This window comes from Bubalus bubalis, chromosome 18 (assembly GCF_019923935.1).
Source record: "Bubalus bubalis isolate 160015118507 breed Murrah chromosome 18, NDDB_SH_1, whole genome shotgun sequence".
In the NCBI taxonomy this organism is placed as follows: Eukaryota; Metazoa; Chordata; class Mammalia; order Artiodactyla; family Bovidae; genus Bubalus; species Bubalus bubalis.
In genome coordinates, this window is record NC_059174.1 from 59,890,822 (window position 1) to 59,918,171 (window position 27,350).

The window sequence follows — 27,350 nt, forward strand, 5'->3', positions numbered from 1 at the left end:
GGAGGGAGATTCAAGAGGGTGGGGACATGTACAACTGTGCCTGATTCATGTTGATATTTGGCAGAAAACAACAAAATTCTGTAAAGCAATTATCCTTCACTTAAAAAAATAAGTTTAAAATCTGCCTTCTAGTGCAAGGGATGCAGGTCCCTTGTTGGGGAACTAACATCGCGTAAGTCGCAGGATGCAGCCAAAATTTTTAAAAAGTAGAGTAGAGCAGACATTTTAATGAATAATGTAATTCTCCTAAAAAGAAATGTATGTATGAGATGATGGATACTAAAGTTGTGGTAATTATTTCAATATACATAAATTAGCACATTATGCTGAACAACTTACTTATACATAGATGTAAAGTATATAAAACTGGGTAGGAGCAAGTTGGTTTTAACAGACAAAACACTCTAGCCCAAAGAAAGAACAACGCAATTTATAACAACAACAAAATGTTGTTAATGAGGGACATTATAACATGCCGTAGTTCTCCAGTCTCAGACACCAGGTTTTGTCCCTGAGTCTCTGGAACTGAGCAGAGTGTTGAGTTTGGTCTGCTGGCTAACTGGGGAATAGAAACGAAAGAGCTGTTCTGCAGGATGTCAGTACGAAATGCCTAGGGAGAATTTTGTATTTCCCATTCTAGTTTGTACTAGGGAAGACCAGATCTTGTTTCCTCAAACTGTTTAAATTGATTCTAACTGCAGTTAATGTTCCCGATCCAACCACTGCCACGCAGCAAATGCTTGGAAACTCACGTTTCAACCTCTTAATTGCTTGAGCCTCAGGAGGAACCCTGGAGAAGGGCATGGCAACTCACTCTAGTACTTGGTGGAGAATCCCATGGACAGAGGAGCCTGGAGGGCTACAGTCCACGGGGTCGCAAAGAGTCCCACAACGACTGAAACGCAGTAGCACACACGCAGGAGTGGCACGGGGGAAAACTGCTGTAAAAAAATAGCTTTTTACTGAAACCGTTTTCAACTTGTTAGCAGAAAAGATCGTTTCCGACGTTAGGGGCCCACACATCTCCAAGCTTTTACCACAAAACTGTTCTAGATAGTAACTTAATATCAGCAGTTTCAAAGCGCCGGGAGTTCACTTATCTCCTCCCCAATCCATACACCTCATCCCGGCGAACTCTGCGAGGAAGAGAGCTCACTCGCCCCGCCCATCCCCGATAGCGCTCCGCCCTGGTCCCGCCCCCGGAAGCAAGATCTCTAACTTCGCGCCTGCGCAGTTTATGCAAGAATCTAAATTGGAGAACTCGGTGTGGAGTTTGAGGTGCCTGGGGCGTGTTTTTCCTTTGTGCTGTAAATTTAAACTTCTTTGTCCACCTTACACTACCTTCGGCTTCTTGAGAATATCGACGGACCTAAAACACCCCGAGTATATCCAGAGGTTGCTTTCAAAGGTGTGGTGTTGTCCTTTGGGGTTGAAATCGCCGTGAGGTGGGTTCCGGAGCCCTTGGCTTTTCTGCCTTTGGTCCACGTAGACACCGCCTTTGCCTCTTTTGCTTCACTTTTAAAATCCCCTTCACTCCCTTTACTCTCTCCGTCCCCTACCCGCCCCCCCCAACCCCCTGTAAAGTCCTCTTCTGCGAGGTGGTTTCCCGCCTCCGCAGCATTGCCCTCTCGGCCCCCTGGAGAGGCCGCCTCTTCCTCCCAGCTGTGGGTCACTCCCTTTCCTTTTCTGGCTTGAGACACAGGACAGGGAAGAGAAGTGGGGCAAGAAATGATTGACTCTGTCACTGCATGGTGCCTCTTTGAAGGAACATTAAAAGTGTTTTTTTTTTTTTTCCCCCTAATGGATTCACTTTGCTCTCTCTCTTTTTTTTTTTTTTTTGCATTTAATTCTTTTTGAGGCTTGGAATAAATCTTGGTGCATTCAATTTCGACTTCCCTCGAATCGCCACCAGGCTCTGTTGGTGGGAATGTAATTGATTCAGCTCTTAGCAAAATGATATGGAGTCTACTCTATAAATTAAATAAAGAACGGGCCCACAATCTATGAAACCCATCTGAGACTAGATACCCAAAGGAAACAGTCATTCTAGTGAGGGAAATATTTGCACTCCAGTGAACATTATTGCGGAGAAGGCAATGGCACCCCACTCCAGTACTCTTGCCTGGAAAATCCCATGGATGGAGGAGCCTGGTAGGCTGTAGTCCATGGGGTCGCTAAGAGTCCGACTTGACTGAGCGACTTCCCTTTCACTTTTCACTTTGATGCATTGGAGAAGGAAATGGCAACCCACTCCAGTGTTCTTGCCTGGAGAATCCCAGGGACAGGGGAGCCTGGTGGGCTTCCGTCTGTTGGGTCGCACAGAGTCGGACACGACTGAAGCGACTTAGCAGCAGCAGCAGCAGCACATTATTGCATTGTTTTCAACAACCCAGATGTAGAAACAACCAGAATGTCTGTTGACAAATGAATGTATATAGAGATTTGTGCCAGCCATAAATTATTATTATAGCATTCTGACATTGCTGTTCAAGGAAAGGAGCAGGTTGCCCTGACTGAACTGACTCCATTTTTAAAGGAAAAAGAACTCCATGTTACACTCCTGGTGAACTTTGGACTGCATACCTGGAAGGCCATAGAGAAAAAATAGCAACAGCTGAGCAGGCCTCCCGGGCGGATAAAAACCAGACCGGGCAGACCCCGTCACAAGACCTCCCAGAGCCAGAAGGAATGCAGTATCCACAATGTAATCTTAATAATGCTAGCTGATGTACACTAAATCGTATGTTCAGATAGCTTTAGAATGTAAATTTATGGCTATAACCTGATTGCATCTCTTACTAACATTGTTCAGAGTGGACTTTAGAGAATTTGGGCATGTGGTCTTGGACATGTACACTTTGGGTATAAAGGATTGCCCCAAAAAGCGGTCGGGGTCCTTGGCTAAGGAGGAAACTCTGCCTCGGACCCACTGGTGTAAAACTGCACTCCACTATTCCCACTGTCCTTTTGAGTGAGTTTGCTTCCTAAGTGGCTATAACACTGTTACTATTTCTGACATAACTGTGGTTGAAAAAGACACACCTATATGGAAGGTTGAAATGTCAAACTCATAGAGCCACAGAATATAAAGGTTTTTGAGGACGTGGGTGGTGAAGTAGTTGGAGAGATACTGGCCAAAAGTTACAAACTGTTCAGTTACAAACTGTTCAGTTGTTAAATGAATAAGTACAACATGTACATCTAAGGTACAGTATGCTGACTGTACTTAATACTGTATATTTGGGATTTGCTGAGAAAGTAAAACTTAAATGTTCTCACAACACAGACACACACTGGTAATTGTGAGTTGATGGAAGTGTAAATTATTGTGATAATTAGTACAAAGTGTATACATCTGTCAGATAATCATATTCTATGCCTCATATGTACATCATTGCTACTTATCAAATATATGTCAGTGAAGCTAGAAAAGAAAAGTGGGAGGTGTGCTGGGTTTGTCTTCTCTGAGTGGGGCTCAACCCAGGCTTCACATTAAGGTGTTGAGGCATTTTGCATATACGTGTTTTGTACTCTCTCACCAGAGATTTCCCTTTATATGGTTGGTATGACAAGAAATAGTCTTATTTGTCACACCTGGCTCAGATGGTAAAGAATCTACCTGCAGTGCAAGAGACCCGGCTTCAATCCCTGGGTCTGGAAAATCCTCTCGAGAAGGGAATGGTAAGCCACTCCAGTATTCTTGGCCTGAAGAATTCCATGGATAAAGGAGCCTGGAGGACACTCCAGGCTCAAAGAGTAGATGCGATTGAGCAACTAACACTTTCACTTCAATAGCCAGATAAGGGCTTCCCAGGTAGCTCAATGGTAAAGAATCCACCTGACAATGCAGGAGACTGGTGTTGGATCCCTGGGTTGGGAAGATCCCCTGGAGAAGGAGATGGCAATGCATACCGGTACACTTGCCTGGAGAATCCCATGGATAGAGGAGCATGGCAGGCTACAGTCAGTGAGGTCACAAAGAATCAGACATGACTGAGCATGTGCACACACACAGCCAGATAAAGGTCAAAGGGTAAAAGATAGTTCAGTTCAGTCACTCAGTCATGTCTGACTCTTTGCGACGCCATGTACTGCAGCACACCAAGCCTCCCTGTCCATCACCAACTCCGGGAGCTTACTCAAACTTATGTCCATAGAGTCAGTGATGCCATCCAACCATCTCATCCTTTGTCATCCCCTTCTCCTCCTGCCTTCAATCTTTCCCAGCATCAGAATCTTTTCCAATGAGTCAGTTCCTTGAATCAGGTGGCCAAAGTATTGGAGTTTCAACGTCAGCATTAGTCCTTCCAATGAGTGTTTAGGACTGATTTCCTTTAGGATTGACTGGTGGATCTCCTTGCAGTCCAAAGAACTCTCAAGAGTTTTCTCCAACACCACAATTCAAAAGCATCAATTCTTCGGTGCTCAGCTTTCTTTATAATCCAACTCTCATATCCATACATGACTACTGGAAAAACCATAGCCTTGACTAGATGGACCTTTGTTGGCAAAGTAGTGTCTCTGCTTTCTAATATGCTGTCCAAACCAGGCTTCAGCAATACGTGAACCATGAACTTCCAGATGTTCAAGCTGGTTTTAGAAAAGGCAGAGGAACCAGAGATCAAATTGCCAACATCTGCAAATCATCAAAAAAAAAAAAGAGAGTTCCAGAAAAACATCTATTTCTGCTTTATTGACTATGCCAAAGCCTTTGACTGTGTGGATCACAATAAACTGTGGAAAATTCTGAAAGAGATGGGAATACCAGACCACCTGACCTGCTCTTGAGAAAACTGTATGCAGGTCAGGAAGCAACAGTTCGAACTGGACATGGAACAACAGACTGGTCCCAAATAAGAAAAGGAGTACGTCAAGGCTGTATATTGTCACCCTGCTTATTTAACTTATGTGCAGAGTACATCATGAGAAACGCTGGGCTGGAAGAAGCACAAGCTGGAATCAAGATTGCCAGGAGAAATATCAATAACTTCAGATATGTAGATGACAGCACCCTTATGACAGAAAGTGAAGAGGAACTAAAAAGCCTCTTGGTGAAAGTGAAAGAGGAGGTGAAAACATTGGCTTAAAGCTCAACATTCAGAAAACTAAGATCATGACATCTGATCCCATCACTTCATGGGAAATAGATGGGGAAACAGTGGAAACAGTGTCAGACTTTATTTTGGGGGGCTCCAAAATCACTGCAGATGGTGATTGCAGCCATGAAATTAAAAGACGCTTACTCCTTGGAAAGAAAGTTATGACTGACCTAGACAGCATGTTTTTAAAAGCAGAGACATTACTTTGCCAACAAAGGTCCATCTAGCCAAGGCTATGGTTTTTCCAATAGTCATGTATCGATGTGAGACTTGGACTGTGAAGAAGGCTGAGCATCGAAGAATTGATGCTTTTGAACTGTGGTGTTGGAGAAGAAGACTCTTGAGAGTCCCTTGGACTGCAAGGAGATCCAACCAGTCCATCCTGAAGGAGATCAGTCCTGCGTGTTCATTGGAAGGACTGATGTTGAAGCTGAAACTCAGCAATACTTTGGCCACCTGATGCGAAGAGCTGACTCATTTGAAAAGACCCTGATGCTGGCAAAGATTGAGGGCAGGAGGAGAAGGGGGCGACAGAGGATGAGATAGTTGGATGGCATCACCGACTCGATGGACATGGGTTTGGGTAGACTCTGGACGTTGGTAAGTGGACAGGGAGGCCTGGCGTGCTGTGGTTCATGGGATCGCAAAGAGTCGGACATGACTGAGGGACTGAATTGAACTGAACTGAACTGAGGTTGGTCATAGCTTTTCTTCCAAGGAACAAGTGTCTTCTAATTTCATGGCTGCAGTCACCATCTGCAGTGATTTTGGAGCCCCCCCAAAATAGTCTCACACTGTTTCCACTATTTCCCCATCTGTTTGCCATGAAGTGATGGGACTGAATGCCATGTTCTTAGTTTTCTGAATGTGGAGTTTTAAGCCAACTTTTTCACTCACTTTTGCTTTCATCAAGAGGCTCTTTAGTTCTTCTTTGCTTTCTCCCATAAGGGTGGCAGAAAAGGGTGGTCATCTGCATATCTGAGGTTATTGATATTTCTCCTGGCAATCTTGATTCCAGCTTGTGTTTCATCCAGCCTGGCATTTCACATGATGTACTCTGCATTTAAGTTAAATAAGCAGGGTGACAGTATACAGCCTTGACAACAGTATACAGCCTTGACGTACTCCTTTCCCAATTTCTAACCAGTCTGTTGTTCGTGTCCAGTTCTAACTGTTGCTTCTTGACCTCCATACAGATTTCTCAGGAGGCAGGTCAGATAGTCTGGTATTCCCATCTCTTGAAGAATTTTCCAGTTTGTTGTGATCCACACAGTCAAAGGTTTTGGCATAGTCAATAAAGCAGAAGTAGATGTTTCTCTGGAATTCTCTTGCTTTTTCAGTGATCCAACAGATGTTGGCAGTTTGATCTCTGGTTCCTCTGCCGTTTCTAAAACCAGCTTGAGCATCTGGAAGTTCATGGTTCACGAATTGCTGAAGCCTGGCTTGCAGAATTTTGAGCATTACTTTGCTAGCGTGTGAGATGCGTGCAATTGTGCAGTAGTTTGTGCATTCTTGAAAAGATAATTAAAATATGGTTGAATTATTTACTAAGGCTTTGTTCTCAAGTACCTGACTGTAGCCAATTACTTGCTCACAGTCTCCAAAGGAGTCCCTCAGCCAGACATGTTTGGGGTGGAAATTTTTCCTTTTTTTTTTTTGTCGCCTGGATTGTGGGATCTGTTCACGGAAGGCATTGAAAACCTGGAACCCTAACCTATAGATCACCAGGAACTGCACCCTCCCGCCTCAAATTCTTATTATTTTTGATGGCTCCAAGTGAATGGGAAACGAAAAAGTAACGCTCCGAAGGGAAGTGAGTATAAAATTTCACATTCCACATAGGCACAATTTTGCATTTCCAGTTACTCCTAGTTTCCATCACCCGCTCTAAAACTCATGCCGATGCTTACTAAGTAAAGAAGCTATAACTGCCTGGAGTCTCAGAAGGGCCAAAATCCAAGCTCCGCCCACAGTTCCAAGCCCCGCCCCCACGTCTCGGCGTTCGGGCGCTTGGGTGTTCAGAGTCTCTGTGTCCATCCGCTCGTGTTTTCACATAAACCCTTGTCAACAGAAGGTGTCCCGGCTCTCTAATTCCGCACAGAGCCTGGCTCCAAAAGACACCGGACACGTTCAAAGGATCCAAAGTAGAAACGCAGAACCCGTTCGGAGAGGAGAGAAGATTATCTGCCAAGACGAGACCACGTCTGCAGGCTCCGCCCCTCCAGGGACACAGCCTCCTTCCATTCTGACGCCTCTCAGCGGTCCCGTCCCCGGCCCAACGGTGCGCATGCGCAATTTCCTCCAGACACGGAAGCGGATCCCGAGGAAAGACTGACGCGCTCGGGTGAGTGACTTGATTGCTTAGATCGTTACTGCGCTCTGTGGAGTTCAGGCCCCCTCCTCCACAGCTGGGTTTCGGGCGTCTCCCAGTAAAGTAAACCTCTGAACCCGGTTGTTGCTCTCCCTCTGAGACCAGCCCTACCGCCTGTGGTGGCGTCGCCACAAGCCTCGGTTCGGTCCCGGGAGTCCGGGCCCGGTTCCGGTTAAAATCGCTCCGACTCAGGTACCGGCCCAAGCTTTCTGCGTTCGGTCCATATAGACGCTAAACGCCTGCAGCTCTTTACCTCTTTCAACCCTTTGGCGGACACCCGACTCCTTCCCCTCTACCCCCGCCCTCTTCCGCCCTATTCCGTTATAGCAAGTCCTCACTCTGGAGGTTGAGCGCCTTTGACCTCCCTCCTTGGAGAGTGGAGAGGGAATAGTGAAGCAGAAGTATATGCAGTTAGCGAGGCATCATACATAACGTTTGAGGAGAAAGAATTACAGGGATTGAACAGAGATTGCAACAGAGTGAGGCCTAACAGTCTGTGGGAGGAGGAACAGAGAGGGTGGGAAACAAAATGATGCCTATAATCAGAGGAGGAAACACAGAAAAGGACACAAAAGGAGAGAAGTAGAAGGACCCAGGGAGACACATAGAGAACAAAGCAAACAGTGGTGGCGAAAGCGGAAAACCCAAACCCAGCTGAATATTGAGTTGATTAAATGTGGAATATTAAGTTATGAAGTACTAAGTAGTGTCTCTAATAAGCTATATTTGTTTAAAGTTTGTTGACATGTTTAAATTATGCAGAGGAGAGTGATAGTTGCAAAAGCAGGTGTTTGAGGCATCTGCATTTTCTAATTTTTGCTTCAGATGACTCCATTTGCAATCCCAGGCCTTCCAGAGGGCAGAGACTTAGTTCCAGGTTGTTCTCTTCCCTTCTAAGAAATGGGGACAGAAGAGACTTAGTTCCAGGTTGTTCTCTTCCCTTCTAAGAAATGGGGACAGAATCTGTGTTACCACAGAGTTCTTTTGAAAATGGCCATTATTACCAGTACTGTTGCAATCACCCCCTTTGTTCTATGGCTCATGTCAATCTTTTCTAAGTTTGATGTATCCTCACACTTGTTTTAGCTTTAATCTCAGGAACCATTGGATATGTTATAATATTTTTACTGTAAATTTTATTGCTCAGATTACCAGGTTAATATGCTTTCTACTGTATACTGTATTGGAACTATTCTGAATAGACATCAACTCTATTTGTTGTCTGGTAGATAACTTTACTGTGCATGTGGAAAGGATGTTGATCACCTTTTAACACTCAAAACCTAGTTTAACCAGTTTAATATTCAGTAGCTTCTTTCTTGGCTTAACTGATCAGCTCAATTGGTGAGCTCTGAACTGAATTGTCCAAATAAAACGATTGTTTCCTCTACGCAGATGTTAAAGGATGGGCTGGATTTGTTACCGATCTGAGTTCTTGGGCTCTACTCAATAGGAACTGATAACAGGCCAGGTGAGGAATTCAGGCAAAGCTTTACTGGGACTTGTCCTGCAAGACAAGTGAACAAGAATAAGAAACATTTGCCCTTGCTTGTTCCCTGATGGGAGGCGGGGCTGGTTCCTTAAATGGGGTGGGAGTGGGGGAGGATAAGTAGATCTGACTGGAGGTGTGGCTTAGATGGTCTGCCCACCTGTTTGGTGATGCTGTGTACAGAGATCCCGTGCAGTATACTGCTTTTGTTCTGAGCACCTCAGAAGTGGCATTTGGGTTTTGGCCTTTTTGTGTCTTCAGTTCAGTCGCTCAGTTGACTCTTTGCAACCCAAGGACTGCAGCACGCCAGGCTTCCCTGTCCATCACCAACTCCCGGAGCTTGCCCAAACCCATGTCCATCAAGTCAGTGATGCCATCCAACCATCTCGTTCTCTGTCATCCCCTTCTTCTCCTGCCCTCAATCTTTCCCAGCATCAAGGTCTTTTCAAATGAGTCAGTTCTTTGCATCAGGTGGCCAAAATATTGGTGTTTCAGCTTCAGCATCAGTCCTTCCAATGAGTGTTTAGGACTGATTTCCTTTAGGATTGACTCACTGGATCGCCTTGCAGTCCAAGGGACTCTCAAGAGTCTTCTCCAGCACCACAGTTCAAAAACGTCAATTCCTTGGCACTCAGCTTTCTTTATAGTCCAAATCTCACATCCATACATGACTACTGGAAAAAACATTGTTTTGATTAGATGGACCTTTGTTGGCAAAATAGTGTCTCTGCTTTTTAATATGCAGTCTAGGTTGGTCATAGTTTTTCTTCCAAGGAACAAGTGTCTTTTAATTTCATGGCTGCAGTTACCATCTACACTGATTTTGGAGCCCCCTTCACTGTTCCACCGTTTCCCCATCTATTTGCCATGAAGTGATGGGGCCAGATGCCATGATCTTAGTTTTTTGAATGTTGAGTTTTAAGCCAACTTTTTCACTCTCCTCTTTAACTTTTATCAAGAGACTCTTTAGTTCTTCTTCGCTTTCTGCCATAAGGGTGGTATCATCTGTGTATCTGAGGCTATTGGTATTTCTCTTGGCAATCTTGATTCCAGCTTGTGTTTCATCCAGCCTGGCATTTTGCATAATGTACTCTGCATTTAAGTTAAATAAGCAGGGTGACAATATACAGCCTTGACGTACTCCTTTCCTGATTTGGAACCAGTCTGTTGTTCCATGTCCAGTTCTAACTGTTGCTTTTTGACCTGCATACAGATTTCTCAGGAGATAGGTCAGGTGGTCTGGTATTCCCATCTCTTTAAGGATTTCTCACAGTTTGTTGTGATCCACATAGTCAAAGGCTTTGGTGTAGTCAATAAAGCAGAAGTAGATGTTTTTCTGGAACTCTCTTGCTTTTTCTGTGATCCAGCAGATGTTGGCAATTTGATCTCTCATTTCTCTGCCTTTTCACAATGCAGATTGAACATCTGGAAGTTCGCAGCTCATGTACTGTGAAGCCCAGCTTGAAGAATTTTGAGCATCATTCTGCTAGCGTGTGAGATGAATGCAGTTGTGGAGTAGTTTGAACATTCTTTGGCACTGCCTTTCTTTGGGATTGGAGTGAAAACTGATTTTTTGCAGTCCTGTGGCCACTGCTGAGTTTTCCAAATTTGCTGGCATATTGAGTGAAGCACTTTCACAGCATCATCTTTTAGGATTTGAAATAGCTCAACTGGAATACCATCACCTCCACTAGCTTTGTTCCTAGTGATGCTTCCTAAGTCTCACTTCACTTCACATTCCAGGATGTCTGGCTCTAGGTGAGTGATCACACCATGGTGGTTATCTGGGTCATGAAGATATTCTTTTGTACAGTTCTTATGTGTATTCTTGCCACCACTTCTTAATATCTTCTGCTTCTGTTAGGTCCATACCATTTCTGTCCTTTATTGTGCCCATCTTTGCATGAAAATTTCCATTGATATCTCTAATTTTCTTGAAGAGATCTCTAGTCTTTCTTGTTCTATTGTTTTCCTCTATTTCTTTGCATTGATCACTGAGGAAAGCTTTCTTATTTCTCTTTCTAGTCTTTAAAACTCTGCATTTAAATGGGTATGTCTTTCCTGTTTTCCTTTGCCTTTCACTTCTCTTCTTTTCTCAGCTATTTGTAAGGGCTCCTCAGACAACCATTTTGTTTTTGCATTTCTTTTTCTTGGGGATGATCTTGATCACTGCTTCCTGTATAGTGTCATGAACCTCCATCCATAGTTCTTCAGGCACTCTGTTTATCAGATCTAATCCCTTGAATCTATTTGTCACCTTTTTTGGGGGAGCAGTATCTTACTCTTCATAATTTGCCCCAGCTGTGCATGTATGCAGTTATTTTTAATTCTTTATTTTTTTTTTTTTGTATTCTGTGCTCAGTATGCATTTGTTCAGGTACAGAGCAGTGCTATAGGGGGGTCCCATGTTCCAGCCTTTCTCAGATTGATGTGAAACTTTGTTCCAATAGAGCCCAGTTCATGATGAAGAAATTGTTCAGAGCACATCTCTGTGGGTGACCTTCTTTCTTGTGTTTCTGGAGTAATAACTATTTTTCATTTTATATTTTTTGATTATAATGTTTTTTTGAAAAGAGGAATTAAATGTTTGAAATAGCTCAGATGGTAAAGCGTCTGCCTACAATGCTGGAGACCCGAGTTCGATCCCTGGGTTGGGAAGATGCCCTGGCGAAGGAAATGGCAACCCACTTCAGTATTCTTGCCTGGAGAAATCCATGGACCAAGGAGCCTGGTAGGCTACAGTCCATGGGGTCTCAAAGAGTCAGACACGACTGAGCGACTTCACCCACTCAAACCCATGAAAAAGAAGTTTCTCTTGCTCAGGAACATGAAAGTTAATCTGGAATTAGGACAAACCCTTTCTACTTAAGTCTGTCCAGACTGCCACTTCAACCCAGTTCTGCTTACTCAACTCAGACTTTTTCAGGGTAACTTTGTAAAATTACTCCTGCTCTGAGCCTCAGTATACTCACCTGTAACCCACAGTAGACCAATTTGCCTGTATAGTTAAAACTTCAAATGTGTTCCAGTCCTGCAACAGTTACAAAAAACACTTAAGAAAGAAACAGAGGCATAGGCCCAGAGATAGAGGCATATCTTTTTCTCAGCTTGTCTTTCTCTATCTCTGAATCAGGGGTAAATCATAAATTTGATTGTGTCATCCTTGGCATTAAATCCTTTTACGGTTTCCCATAACCATCAGGACAAAAATCTCAGTTGTTCATTATAGCTCACAGGGAGCTCTAGAACTGGGGTGACCCTCCAGAGTTGCTTCCAATTAACATAAGGGGCAGCTTCCATATCCTGCATCAACCAGTCATTGGATGCTGGCCACCTGCAAGAGAGAACTTAGAGGAGGCAGTTTCTTTGGGCTGAGTGCCAAATGGATGAAGGGTGATGTAATTGCAGCAGAGTGTGGGTTTCCGCAGCAGGGAGGGGCTTCCTGAAGTGGGTGAACAACTTACTAATTGGTCTTCCTGTAGAAATTTATTGCCTCTGGATCCTTCCTGTTACAATTAGCAGCAAAGGACCATCTTTCCCCACATTAAGGTTCTCCTTCTGGTATCTTTGTGGCAGAGCAGGGGGGTATGTTGATTGTAAGCATTAAACAACATATTTTCCTCATACAGAATAATCTTACCTGAAGAATCTAAGAAGAAAAAGAGGAAAGAAGGAAGAATGGAGCTTTCCCAGGTAAAAATCATAGTCTTTGTTGATCTGTTAACTCTTTCCTAAAAAGACAAGATTTGGACTTGTTAAACTTCTCTGTCCATGAAGTTTCCTGCCTAAAATATTTAATCACACACAGGGCCTTCCCTGAATCTCCTCTCATCTCCCTGCAGATTGATCTTCACTGTGACCCAGTGACCTAGAACTTGGGAAGAGGGTCCTTTTAGGTGATCCTCCTGTGAAAGGTTTTGTTCTCAGGCGTGGATTGGAGGTGAGAGTAGGCTCTGTGGTGTCAGTGAGGTACGGTAGTAAGGATTGTTCAGAAAACCCTTCTGCATGCCCTTTCAGCTCCATGTAAACCAAAGAGGCTACATATAAGCAATGTATTGGTTGGCCAAAAAGTTCGTTCAGATTAGAAAAACTCAAATGAACTTTTTGGCCAACGGAATACTAATGTGGGTAAATACCCGAGGAGGTGTAGAATGAAAGACTGATGGGGAAACATGTTTTTCGAGATTTTAAAAGTTACAAAAGTGAATCAGTATGTTTCTGGCTCTAAAATATTTCTGTACACTAGCAATAAACAACTTGAAAGTAAGTAAAACAATTGCATTCACAAGACCATCAGAAAGAGTAAGAATTTATTTAAGGAACTGGAATATTCATACAATGAAAACTACAAGTATTGATGAAAGAGTTGAAAGAAAAATAAATGTCAAGATATTCTGTGATTGCTGATTCAAAGACTTAGAGTAGTTAAGATGGCAGTACTTGCCAGAGTGTTAGAAAGATTCAGAACAATCCCTGTCAGAATCCCACCAGTCAGTTTTGTACAAATGTGACCCTGGTCCTAAAATTCATTTTGAATAAGTGTGGATCCCAGATAGCCAAAATAAATGTGAAAAAGAACAGAGTTGGAGGACAGCATCAAACCATACTTACTTCCCTTACCAGGGATTGAACCCCAGTCCCCTGCATTGGAAGGTGGATTCTTAACCACTGGACTCCCAGGGAAGTCCCAGTCTATTCCTCTTTTTGAAAGAATGCCAGAAACATTCACAGAAAAAGAGTATCTTTTTTTTTTTTTTTTCTTAAAAGAGTAGTCTCTTTAAAAAAATTGAAGCGTAGTAGACTTCACAAGTGTAGATTCACAATGATTTGTCAATGTCTGGTGTACATTAAAGTGATTCATTTATATATATATATATTATATACACACACACACATAGATAACACACACACATTATTTTTTATATTCTTTTCCATTATGGTTTATTATAAGATATTGATGATAGTTCTCTGTGCTGTACAGCATGACCTTGTTATTTATCCATTCTCTATAGAATGGTTTGCATCTGCTAATTCCAAACTTTCAATCCATTCTCCCCATCTCACCTCCCCCCTGGCGACCACAAGTCTGTTCTCCGTTGGCGAATTTGTATCAGTTTGATAGATAGGTTCATTTGTATTATATTTTAGAATCCACATATAAGTGATATCATATGGTATTTGTCTTTCTCTGATTTATTTAGTATGATAATCTCTAGATGCATCCATGGTCTTACAACTAAAATGGCTTCATTCTTTTTATGGCTGCATAGTATTCCATTGTATGTATGCATGACATCTTGTTTAGCTATTCATCTATCAGTGGACATTTATGTTGTTTGCATGTCGTGGCTATTGTGAATAGTGCTGCTTTGAACATAGGGGTACATGTATCTTTTTGAATTATAGTTTTGTCCACATATATTTCCAGGGAGTGGGATTGCTGGATCATATGGCAACTCTATTTTTAATTTTTTGAAGAACCTTCATACTGTTTTTCCATAGTGGCTTTGTCAGCTTACATTCCTACCAACAGTGTAGGAGGGTTCCCTTTTCTCCACACTCTCTCCAACATTTGTCATTTGTAGATTTTTTAACAATGACCATTCTGATCAGTGTGAAGTGAGGTACCTCATTTTTAGTTTTGGTTTGTATTTTTTTGATAATTAATGATGTTGAGTGTCTTTTCTGGAGAAGGCAATGGCACCCCACTCCAGCACTCTTGCCTGGAAGATCCCATGGACGGAGGAGCCTGGTTGGCTGTAGTCCATGGGGTCGCTAAGAATCGGACATGACTGAGCGACTTCACTTTCACCTTTCACTTTCATGCATTGGAGAAGGAAATGGCAACCTACTCCAGTGTTCTTGCCTGGAGAATCCCAGGGACGGGGGAGCCTGGTGGGCTGCCGTCTATGGGGTCACACAGAGTCGGACACGACTGAAGTGACTTAGCAGTGTCTTTTCAAGTGCCTTTTGCCCATCTGTATGTCTTCTTTCATGAAATGTCTGTTTAGATCTTCTGCCCATTTTTCGATTGGGTTGTTTTTTTTGTTTTTGAATTGTGTGAGATATCTGTATATTTTGGAAATTAAGTACTTGTTGGTTGCATCATTTGCAGGTATTTTCTCTTGGTGTGTAGGTTGTCTTTTCTCTTTCATTGATGGTTCCTTTTGTTATACAAAACCTCATAAGTTTGATTGGTCCCATCTGTTTATGTTCATTTTTATTTCTATCGCTTTGGGAGGCAGACCTAAGAAAAATAATTTTTTTGGTTCAGCCATGTTATAGTATGTATCAATATTGCATTCCTTTTCACATCTAAAGTGGGTCTCTTGTAGGCAGCATATGGTATGCTCAAGTTTTTCAATCCAGTCTGTCACTCTGTGTCTTTTATTGGAGCATTCAAGTCCATTGACATTACAGGTAATTATTAATAGATAGGTATATACTGCCAATTTAAACCTTGTTTTCCAGTTGATTCTGTATTTCTTTTTTTTTTTTTTTCCTGTTTCTCCTTTTGCAGTTTGATGATTTCCTATTATATTATGCTTGTGTTCTGTTCCTTTTGGTTTTTATGAAATAGTTTTTGATTTATGGTTATCCTGTTTTTCAAGTATGTTAACCTCTTCCTCTATCTACTTTCTTTAGGCTGATAGTCATATAGGCTTAAACACTCTTTTTGTTAAAAAAAATTAACAAATCTACATTTTCTCCTGGATTGGAAGAATGAATATGGTTTAAATGGCCAAACTACTCAAATACATCTACACATTTAATGTGATCCATATCACATTACCCATGATATTTTTCACAAAAGTAGAACAAATAATCCTAAAATGTATGTGCATATTCACAAGAGAAATCAGACAAAAGGTTATATTTTATACTATTCTACTTATATGCAAATATCCCAAAGAGGTACATCTATTGAGATAAAGCATTAGTGGTGTCCAGGGACTGATAGCAAATGGGGAAGAAAGAAACAACTGCTGAATGGGTAAAAGATTTCCTTTGGGGATGATTGAAATATTTTTGAATGAGAAAGAGGTGATGTTCAACATTGTAAATGTACTAAATGTCACTGAATGGTCCTTTCAGTTCAGTTGCTCAGTTGTGTCCGACTCTTTGCGACCCCATGAATCGCAGCACGCCAGGCCTCCCTGTCCATCACCAACTCCCGGAGTTCACTCAAACTCACGTCCATCCAGTCAGTAATGCCATCTAGCCATCTCATCCTCTGTCGTCCCCTTCTCCTCCTGCCCCCAATCCCTCCCAGCATCAGAGTCTTTTCCAGTGAGTCAACTCCTCACATGAAGTGGCCAAAGTACTGGAGTTTCAGCTTTAGCATCATTCCTTCCAAAGAACACCCAGGGCTGATATCCTTCAGAATGGACTGGTTGGATCTCCTTGCAGTCCAAGGGACTCTCAAGAGTCTTCTCCAACACCACAGTTCAAAAGCATCAATTCTTCTGCGCTCAGCTTTCTTCACAGTCCAACTCTCATATCCATACATGACTACTGGAAAAACCATAGCCTTGACTAGACGGACCTTTGTTGGCAAAGTAATGTCTCTGCTTTTGAATATGCTATCTAAGTTGGTCATAACTTTCCTTCCAAGGAGTAAGCGTTTTTTAATTTCATGGCTACAGTCACCATCTGCAGTGATTTTGGAGCCCAAAAAAATAAAGTCTGATACTGTTTCCACTGTTTCCCCATCTATTTCCCATGAAATGATGGGACCAGATGCCATGATCTTCGTTTTCTGAATATTGAGCTTTAAGCCAACTTTTTCACTCTCCTTTAAAAGTGGCTAACTTTGTTAATATGAATTTCACCTCAGTTAAAAAAAAATTGGAGGATTGTAACTTGCTCAGAATTATCTTACATAGATCACTCAGAACATTCATTCCAGCCAAGCCAATCCTTACACATCTGATTCTATAAGACTGATTTTCAGAACTCTCTCCCTATTCATTTGGTGAAATGTTTCCTTTCAGGGACTGTTTACATTCAAGGATGTGGCTGTAGAATTCACTCAGGAAGAGTGGGAATGCCTGGATCCTATTCAGAGGGCCTTGTACAGGGATGTGATGCTGGAGACCTACAGGAACCTGCTCTCCCTGGGTGAGGAAAACGTCTCTGTTTGTAATTTTTTCCCATACGAATGTTCTCTCCAACCTTAGGTAACAAATTTCCAGAACATTTACTGTACACTATATATGTATATTTTTGCCATATAATTGTACTCCATGAAATCCCATAGTTGAGATTTCAGACGGTTTTCCTTAATTCTTAAACTTTATACATGTGTGTGTTGATCTGAGCCTGATATTTCAAAAGTCAGTGCTTCTCAAGATACTTTTTACTTTGCCTATCAAGTGTTCCTTCTGGAATGAAAAAAAATTTTTTTGTACTTACTCAAGAGTCTTTTAGAATTCCAGAGACTATTATTTTGTATAATTGTGGTTATTTATTAACTTACTTGCTAGATTTATCATGATTTATGAAAATGTATCACTTATTGTGATGTATAGATTTGTAAAAATATTTTTTCTTGCATCATGTTCACATGTGATTAAACAGTATTATAAAGATTAGGGATTAGGGAAGACAGTCTCGAATCTCAATTATGATTTCATGCCTCCAGTTCTGTAAGCCAGTACGTAGATAGACTTTCTACTTATGGAGTATCATTTAATTATCCAAGTTATATGGCAAAAAAGTGTGTGTTGTACATTGTATGTACTTGAAATTTTATTATCTGAGATAAGAGAAAACATTAATGTTGGAAAAAGTATAAAAAGAAAACTAAAAGAACTATCATAGTGTTTGAAGACCATGATTGAAGAACTTTTGTGATTGTTGTATTATTTTTGTGTAAGTGTCTAATTCAACATGAAATATTTTCCAACTCTGTGTAATAGGAAGCTATTCTGCCACATTTGCAGTCAAGGAATTATCATCCCCAAAAGAGGACATCAGTAAAGGAGAATTATGCCACCTAATGACATTAGAGAAAAATGAAACTTATGGCATCAAGGATTTTGACCTCAAGGAAATCTGTGAAAATATGCAGGAGAGTGAGAGTGAGTGGGGATATGATGCAAGAAACGACAAAGAAGTGCTTTTGACCCACAACAAAAATCTCAGTCAGAGGGAAGATCAGGATAATAAATCCTTAATTAATTTTCCTCAGAGTGTTTCTGTAAGAAGTAATACATATGAATATTTCACGCACAACAGGCCATTCATAAGAAATTTGTTAACAATGAAAGATAACATAATCATCGCCGGAAACAATATAAAGTGTTTGGACAGTAGAACTGGAGCAAGACTGCAGGCACAGGTGGCTGAACTGCAGAGATTTACAACTGCGGAGAAAATGTATGGAGGCACTCAACTTGAGAAGTCAGTCAGCAATGGTTCCTCAGTTTCCCCACTTCACCAAATTCCTCCTAGTGTGGAAACCACTGTGTTATCTGCACAACACAGGAAAACACACACTCGAGAAAAATCTTACAACTGTAATGACTGTGGGAAGGCCTTTAGCAAAAAATCAAACCTCACAAATCACAAGAGAATTCACTCTGGACAGAAACCTTACAGATGTAGTGACTGTGGCAAAGCCTTTAACCGCCAGTCCCACCTTATAGCACATCAGAGAGTGCATGCAGAAGAGAAAGCATATACATGTGGTGTCTGTGGCAAGGTCTTTAGTCGAAATTCACATCTTGCAAATCATCAGAGGATGCACACTGGAGAGAAACCCTACAAATGTGAAGAATGTGGCAAAGCTTTTACCCAATTTTCACACCTTAGCAGACATCAGAAGATGCATGCTGGAGAGAAACCACACAAATGTAATGAGTGTGGCAAGCATTTTACCCAGCGTTCAAACCTTATGGCACACCAGAGAATTCATACAGGAGAAAAACCTTTTAAATGTAATAAATGTGATAAGGCTTTTATTGAACGGTCACAGCTTTGGGGTCACGAGAGAACTCATACTGGAGAGAAACTTTACAAATGTGATGAGTGTGGAAAAGCCCTTACAAGACATTCATATCTTATGCAACATAAAACCATCCACACTGGAGAAAAACCTTACAAATGTAATGAGTGTGGCAAAGCTTATACCCAGTTTGCAAGCCTCACGAGGCATCTGAAAATACACACTGAAAACAAACATATGCTTCACACATATGGAAACGCTTTTATTCAAAGCTCAAAGTTAAAACAATTCAGACAAAATTTCTGCATGTATTCCAGCCTTACTCAGCTAATGGGACTCTATCAGGGTGGAAGAACACATACAGATGCCCAGCAGACACATGAAAAGATGCTCAGCATCATTAATCATCAGGGAAATGCAAAACACAATGAGATACCACATTATAGTTATTATCAGAAAGACAATAAATAACAAGCATTAGCAGTGCTGTAGAGAAAAGGGTACTCTTGGGCCTTGGTGCTGGTATTGTAAATTGGTGCATCATTTATGCAAAACAGTATGAAAGAGTCTCAGAAATTAAAAAACAAAACACCTGTTATGTGAGCCAGGTTTCGCACTTCTGGCCATTTACTGGCAGAACAGAAAAACACTAATTTGAGAAGATATAGGCATTCTTAATATTCACTGTAGCATTATTTCCAATAGCCAAGATATGGAAGCAACCTAAATATCCATTAATAGATGAAAAATTAGAGGATATGTGTGCAAGGCGCACACACACACGCAGGAATATTAGCCATAAATAAAGAAGTCTAGCCATTTGCAACAACATGGATGGATCTAGAGGATTATACTAAGTGGAAGAAGTCAGATGTAGAAAGACAAATACTGCATGATCTCCTTATATGTGGAATATAAGAAACAAAACACAGTGAAAACAGCTTTATAGATAATGAAGAACAAATGCCTGGTTGTTGCCAGAAGGAAGGGTGGTGTGGTTCCAGGTAAAAGATATGAAGAGGACCAAGCCATACGAACTCTTAGGTATTTATATATGCCATGGGACTGTTACATCCTGTGTAAGGAAGATGTTTAAAAATATTGTGATGACATAGAGGATAGATGGCTACACACATCATTGTAATTGTTTTTATAAAGCAAATGTTGCCTCATGTGTGTAGTACAAGCAAAATGAACAGTTATAATCAATTATATTTCAATAAAAGAGATTCAACCTTAGAAACCATACAAAACTAATGTATATGATTTTTAATATTTACTTGATTGAATTTTTGTTATTTATACTAAATCTGCAGACATCAAAAGGACAATAAGGGACTGTTACAAATACTCTACACATATATACTTGAAAACATATGTGAAATGGTAAAGATGAAAAGTGAAAGTGAAGTCACTCAGTCGTGTCCAACTCTCTGCGACCCCATGGACTGTAGCCTACCAGCTTCTCCATCCATGGGATTTTCCAGGCAAGAGTACTGGAATGGGCTGCCATTTCCTTCTCCAGGGGATCTTCCCACATTGTAGGCAGGTGCTTTACCATCTGAGCCACCAGGGAAGAACCTACCCTAAATCACACATGTGAAACAGATAATTTAAATGAATACTTTGAATTACAGAATTAATGTGTAATTTTTATCTGTGGAGGGATTACATACTACAGTATGAAATACAAGACTCTCCTTGATTATAATGAGCAATGTCATTCGGATACCCGTCAGAACAGCCTTTCTGTTTCTGTTCATTCTGTTCATCATCAGTTTCAGAGACTCTTAAGGACAAGATTTGGGGTTTGAGGATTGGAGGACTACTGTATATGATGCTTTAGGTCACTAACCATTGCTCTAAAAAGAGCAGTGTTTAAAAAAATTTTTTTAATAGATGACATCATTCTTTATTTTTTGCTAAGGTGTTTATTTACCTTTTTAAAACTATCATTCCCTCATCCCAGTTTTATAATTGACATATATCAACTTTAAACTGTACAGCAGAATGGTCTGATTTACATGTATTATGAAATCATTAGGTTTACTTAGCATCCATCATCTCATATAGGTACAATAAAATGAGAAAAATAATTTTTTTCCTTTTAATGAGAACTGTATTGTTTAAAATACTTTATTCCACACTCTTGATGAATTACCTTCAAATACCTTTGAGAAAAACTTGTTTATATCATAAACTCAAATCAGTAATGTCTAAATGTAATTTCAGATTATCTATACATTCATTTTGAGGGTAGACAGTTTAATTTTAAAATTATAGCTTAGCTCTTTTCTGTGTTCTTTATCTTGGAATGTTTTGTCAAATGTGGGTAACAAAGCCTGTAAGACATGAAGACATTGGGATTTAACTTTTACCTGAAGTATTACCATGTTTGCAGTATTTCTTAGGGCATTTTGTAGGATGTATATTCTCTTTAATATGAATTGTATATTAAGTAAAGCTAGATTATCAACTATCAAATAATGTCATTCCTACACTCACTAACTTTTGTGGCAATATCTGTTTCTTAACATCTATTGCAAAGTATATGTTCTAACATCCTTACGTGTGAAAGATATCATATGCAGGAATTGGTAATCATTTGAAATATGGTAATGTTTGGATAGGGTAATTAGCATATTCAAATATTTTCACATACAAATAAGCAAAATGTCTTAGCATGGCACACATGAATAGAAGATACATCCTTACATTTGTAAAAGATCTAATGAGTAGGATAGATTTTGAGATCTTTATAAGGTAGTTTACTCTGTATTATGCAATATTGGTAGCTAGTCATGGTGACAAGAAAGATATTTCAGCATGGAGTTGATAGTGGAACTTTTCAGCAAACACAGATCAATAGGAGAAACTGACTATAGGCATACATGAGTCCATTTTGTTCCTGATGAGTTTTGTTTTAATAATTTAAAGGCAGCAAAATGGGCATATTCACAAGAAAAGGATATTTCCTCAATGGCAATAGATTTTAAAACGTCTCCTGTAATATTAAGAAACAAATGTAAATTACTAGTAATCAAAAATGTGACAATACAGTGATCTCATTTGACCTGTGTATATATATTAAACCCTATAAGTTGACCGTCCCCTCAGGTTGTCTCTGCACAGTTGTTAAAGGATAGACTGTATTTGTTACCGACCTGGGTTCTTGGACTGTTTAATCAGTAGAAATTGGTAACAGGCCAGGCAAAGAATTCAGGCAGAGCTTTATTGGAACTCCCTTGGACTGCAAGGAGATTCAACCAGTCAATCCTAAAGGAAATCAGTCCTGAATATTCACTGGAAGGACTGATGCTGAGGCCAAAGCTCCAATACTTTGGCTACCTAATGCAAAGAACTGACTCATTGGAAAAGACCCTGATGTTGGGAAAGATTGAAGGCAGGAGGGGAAGGGGATGACAGAGGATGAGATGTTTGGATGGCATCACCAACTTGATGGACACGAGTCTGAGTAAATTCTGGGAGTTGGTGATGGACAGGGAAGCCTGGCGTGCTGCAGTCCATGGGGTCGCAGAGTTGGACACGACTGAGCAACTGAACTGAACTGGAGCACAGGTGAGAACAAGAAACAGGTGACTTACTCGCTCCCTGAGGCTGGGTGAGCTGGTCTCTTAAACTGGGTGAAGGTGGGGGCAGAGTAGGAGCAGATTGGGTGGGTCCCCCTAGCTGGTCTGCCCAACCCCTTGGTGGTGCTGTGGGCGGGGGACCATGTTCAGTACCCTGCTTTTGTTCTCCTCACCTCAGAAGTGGCAGTTGCAGTTGGGTTTTGGTCTTTTTGTATGTTATTCATAATTTGTCACAGCTGTGCACATAAGCAGTTATTTTTAATAGCTTATGGTTTCTTGGTACTTTAAAAAAACTTTTAAATATATTTTATTTAGTTATTTTTGGCTGCATCCTGGGTCTTCTTTACTGCTTGGCTTTTCTCTAGTTGCAGTGGGTGGCGGGAGCTACTCGCTAGCTGCAGTGCACAAGTGGAGAGAGAATCTCAGTGAAATATTTTAAAAATCCAGAGTTGCACAAACATAGCTGCTGATGTGGAAAACACTGTAAAGGGGTCAACTTAGAAATAAGCTCAGTCATTTCTTGTTCCAGGTGCCCTCTTCTCTGACCTCTACTCCATGCCAGTAAAAGGAAAGGAAGGGGCGACCTGCAACTGAGTGAAACAAGTCACTGCCCCCCACTGAATAAAAACTGCAAATGGAAGTTATCTTCTCAAATAATTACAAGATGCACAAGACCTATAGACACGTGTTTTACAATTCTCACCCTCATCTGTATGATTTAAACAAATTTTAAATGTACTAGATTCTAAAAACACAACTCCTACATCACAATTATCCATATCCAAACAGCTGGAGCCAGCTACCCACTCCCTCTACCTGCACTACCAGGTTATTCCATTTCATTCACCATATCTGTCTCCCTATTCTATCCCTGTGTCTCTTTTTGCTCCTGTCTACCCTCCTGCTGTTTCTCCCCTCCTATTTTCTTCCCTCACACCTGTCCTGCCCCACTCTTCAACTTACTCCCCTCCCCTCTTGCACTCTTTTTCCCCAACCTGACTGCCCTCAATCTCCATTATTTCTGGTCATTTCTTCCCCTAACTCTCCTACACCTGACACAGGAGGGAAGGGAACAGGGCACAACCCTTAAAAGAATGACCTAGTCATTAAACCTATGACAAAATCCAGTTATAACTAGTTAGACCCAAGATGGCGGAAGATTTGACTGCCAACAAACCTTGAACCTCATTCTATGCTCGTCGTGATATATTAGTTAAATGACATGCTCATAGGTGCTATGACAGTTCTGACGCCAACTGTCAAAGGCCAGAAAGTGCGGGGTGGCCCAATTCCCAGAAGTCTCCATCTCTCCCTGAAATAGCTTAAATAATTACTCCACTCTCTAGACTGTGAAATTACTCAGCCCCTAAAAACTAACCACCTTGTATTTCAGGGTCGCTTTCACCTTCTGAGACTGACTGCAGTCTGCCTATGGAACTTGCATTATCACAGGGCCTCTCATCTTCTGAGATGACCTACTTTCTAGCTATGGAATGTGTGCGGGCACGCGCATTGGCTCAGTACTGTCCGACTCTTTTGCGACCCCCATGGACTTGTAGGCAGCCAGGCTCCATGGGACTATCCGGGCAAGAATACTGGAGTGGGTTGCCATGCCTTCCTCTAGGGGATCTTTCCGACCCAGGGACTGAATCCACGTCTCCTAAGGAAGTGCCTCCTGGGAGGCCCTGTGGAATGTGTTTCTCTCTCAATAAATCTACTACTTACCTATCACTTTGCCTCTTGCTGAATTCCGTCCGCACTGCGATGTAAAGAACCTGAGCATCATTAAGTCCTGAGACCAGGTGTGAAATATTAAGACCCTGGATTCCAGTCCGAACTGGAGGAGTGGGGTTTCGCTTTTCTCCCTAACACTCCCTCCTCACTCTGGCACCCCAGGGTGATACGTCTTTCCTGCTCTTCCTCAGCGCTTCTTGCCACTTCCTCTTTCTCTCCCAGCACCAGGAGATTCTGAAGGCCACGGTTCCGACTCTTATCTTCTCTCCCGACTCCCTGTGTGAAGTTCCTCGTCACTGCTGCTCTCTAACCTCTGGAGATCGGGCTCTTTATTTCTGTTTCATTTACCTGCTACATTCAATCAGGACTTAACTGCTTTCACTTTATCTTCTCTTTCTTTACAAGTCCCTGAGCCATCTTCTATGTTCTCATAGGTTCTCCCTCATGCTTTTCTCTTTCTCAGTCGCTCTGTACTGCTTCTCTTGATTTCCTTTGCCCCCAAATTTTCAGGGGTGGCGACTGAATAAGATGCCCTGGGACCCAAAGGGACCGTTTTCCAACTGAGTTGAATTTGACACGGAACACTGGTGTCACACGGGCAGGTCATGGTAGCACCCTGCCGTAGGGTGATGGGACGGGCTGACAGGAAGGGGAGGCCTGTGGAGCCGAAGGACCGGCAAGGACAGAGGGGCTGGGAGGGAGGGGGGGGGGGTCTCAGGACTGAGGTCGCCCCTCCAGGATCCCAGGCCCCCGGAGAGGACACTGCCTCTCCAGGAACGGGGCGCCCCGGCTCTACCTCCAGGGCCTGACAGGGCGAGACGAGTGATGCCGTCATCGAATTCACTTTGTTCTCTTAGCAGAGGACGTTGGAGGCGCAGGTGGTAAAGGATTTAAAGCAGGAAAATGTCTCGAAAGGCGGTGTTTACGTGGGTCAAGGGCAAAAAAGCCAAGGGCTCAGGGACCCGCCTCAGGGTGATTTTAACCGAAAGGAAAACAGTCGACTTGAAAGGCCGACGTCTGGATTTACTGGGGGCAGAGGGCCGGATGCTAGGATTTAAGGTCCTGAAAGTGAAGTCAGGGGTACCGCGCAGCACCGATTTACACAAGAAACGAGAGGCTTGGTACAGCGTACCCGACTTCGCATTCTCCGGTTCCGCAAGGAGCTGCGTGGGCGGCGTTGTGGTGTGGCCTCCAGGGCGGGGCCTGAGCGGAGTGCTACCGGCGAGGGGCGGGGCGAGGAGGGAGCCCCGGGCGGCTGGGAACGGGAGGTGCTTTCCCGTACCTTGAAATTGCTAATTTTAACCGTCTGTCTGGAAAGAGGACTGTGAGGCGCAGGTCCAAGCTAGAAAAGTGTTAACTCTTGCTGCTCATTGTGACTTGTGCTCTGCACTATCAGCTTCCCGGTCTTGAAGAAACTGCGCGTGCGCTTAAGGACTGTGGGCGGGGCCTGAGCAGAGCACGACCAGCAAGAAGCGGGGCGTAAAGAACCCGGGCTTGCGCTACGACTGAGAGGGAGGGACGAGAGCCGGTAGAGGTGTGGTGTGTGCGTCCCTTGGATTCCCTCCCAAGTTTACCTTTTCTAGGTTTAGACATGCTTGAGGGTCTTTGTATCTTATGATAGGATGGCTTCCTGCTTAGCTTTAAGTTACTCTCTTAACAAGTTTTAAATTAAATGCTTACAGTTGTGTGGGCCACTTATTTTGTAAATTTCTTTTTAACAAGTTGAAAACAGTTTAAGTCAAAAGCTATTTTTGCCAGCGGTTGACCGACCGTTGGTCCTGAACTGAGAAAACTGCGATCTCAGTGAGGAGTAGCTGTGGGGCGGTAGTTGGATCCAGAAACATTGCCTGCAATCAATTAATTTAAGCAATTTAAATTAAAAAGAACAGGACTTATCTGTGTAGGGATTACAAGTTAGAATATGAAATACAAAATTCCCAATGGGTAGAACGGACGATATAATATTAAACGCTACAGAACAGCGTTTTGTTTCAGAATTTTTCTCCATGGAAGGGTCTAGGCAGCCAGGAGGCTTCGTCCTTTTCTCTCCTGATTTTAGGCTCTTTTAATTTCCGAAGTGGGTCTACTCAGCCTCAAGTAGCTACCCCTTGGATGAGCTTACTGCGGTCCCAGTTGAATTTACACTCGCCCTTTGTGCTTGGTGAGGGTGAGGAGGACTGTCCGGGTGGAGGGCCCTGCCTCTGCCCTCCTCTGCTGTTCCTGGCCAGATAGATCCCTTCCCACTCTTCGAGGTCAAAGGACCCCTGCACACATCACCCCCTAAAGTGAAGGCCATACCAGAGGGTGTACTAGTTTCATTTTGTGTTCTTCTCATTAATTTGCTGACCATGTGCGGAGTATGTAACTACAGTCTAGGCTTGTCTGCATCAAGAATAAAATGGTAAGCCAATGGAATACACTCTACCACCTCATCCAGGTTATTTTTAAATCATGGAGACAAACACCGTCCTCTGTCACTTACATGCAAGTCAAATGCCCCAAAGCAAAGGCCTGGTATGTGGACGCCCCCATCACACCAGCTCTACCTTGTCCCCGTGTGGCTCATCACAGCTGGAGAGAAAAACAGCCCCGAATTGACTGTTCTTGATTCAGATTCCTGGCTGTTCCCTCACATTCCCTGTGTCTGCTCCATACCTTTCCTGTGGAGCTCCTCAAAAGTCCACCTCTACCTCTCCCATCTTTTTTTTTTTTTCAAAGACCCCTCAGTATTGACTGTGAATAGCCTGAACCCACCTCTGGCTGTTGGTGATCCTGCAATCGTGCCTTTATGCCAACTCCACTCTGTGTCAGGACAGCATGGCATTCTTCCTCCTCTGCTACACACACACACACACACACACACAGACCTTCTAAACCTTTTTATGCACTCTACCATCTTTAAAAGGGCTTCCCTGGTGTCTCCGATGGTAAAGAATGGGCCTGCAATGCAGGAGACCTGGATTCAACCCCTAGGTTGGGAAGATCCCCTAGAGGAGTGTATGGCAACCCACTCCAGTATTCTTGCCTGGGGAATCCAAAAGAGCCTGGCGGTCTACAGTCCACGGGGCTGCAAATAGTTGGACACAACTGAGCGACTGAGCACAACCACAAAAGTATA

General features: G+C 42.3%; 1 protein-coding gene and 1 long non-coding RNA gene across 9 annotated transcripts; both read left to right on the forward strand.

Moving 5' to 3' along the window:
* The first annotated feature begins 1,279 nt into the window (after positions 1–1,279).
* Positions 1,280–20,149, forward strand: LOC102392581 (zinc finger protein 677). 8 transcript variants are annotated; one of them, XM_044931585.2, is made up of 6 exons: positions 1,280–1,445; positions 7,201–7,443; positions 8,866–8,941; positions 12,589–12,652; positions 16,954–17,080; positions 17,905–20,149. In XM_044931585.2, exons 4-6 carry the CDS (start codon positions 12,638–12,640, stop codon positions 19,377–19,379), a joined length of 1,617 nt encoding a protein of 538 aa, XP_044787520.1. In that variant the 5' UTR covers positions 1,280–1,445; positions 7,201–7,443; positions 8,866–8,941; positions 12,589–12,637; the 3' UTR covers positions 19,380–20,149. The 8 variants fall into 8 exon arrangements, with proteins under 8 accessions (XP_044787520.1, XP_044787518.1, XP_044787517.1 ...); XM_044931582.2 differs by having other exon boundaries at positions 1,285–1,445; positions 17,881–20,149; XM_044931583.2 differs by lacking the exon at positions 8,866–8,941 and having other exon boundaries at positions 1,284–1,445; positions 17,881–20,149.
* A 2,282-nt stretch (positions 20,150–22,431) lies between these two features.
* On the forward strand, positions 22,432–24,229 carry LOC123330308. The gene is made up of 2 exons (XR_006546139.2): positions 22,432–22,487; positions 23,028–24,229. It is a non-coding gene; the product is annotated as an uncharacterized LOC123330308 (long non-coding RNA).
* The last annotated feature ends 3,121 nt before the right edge of the window (positions 24,230–27,350 follow it).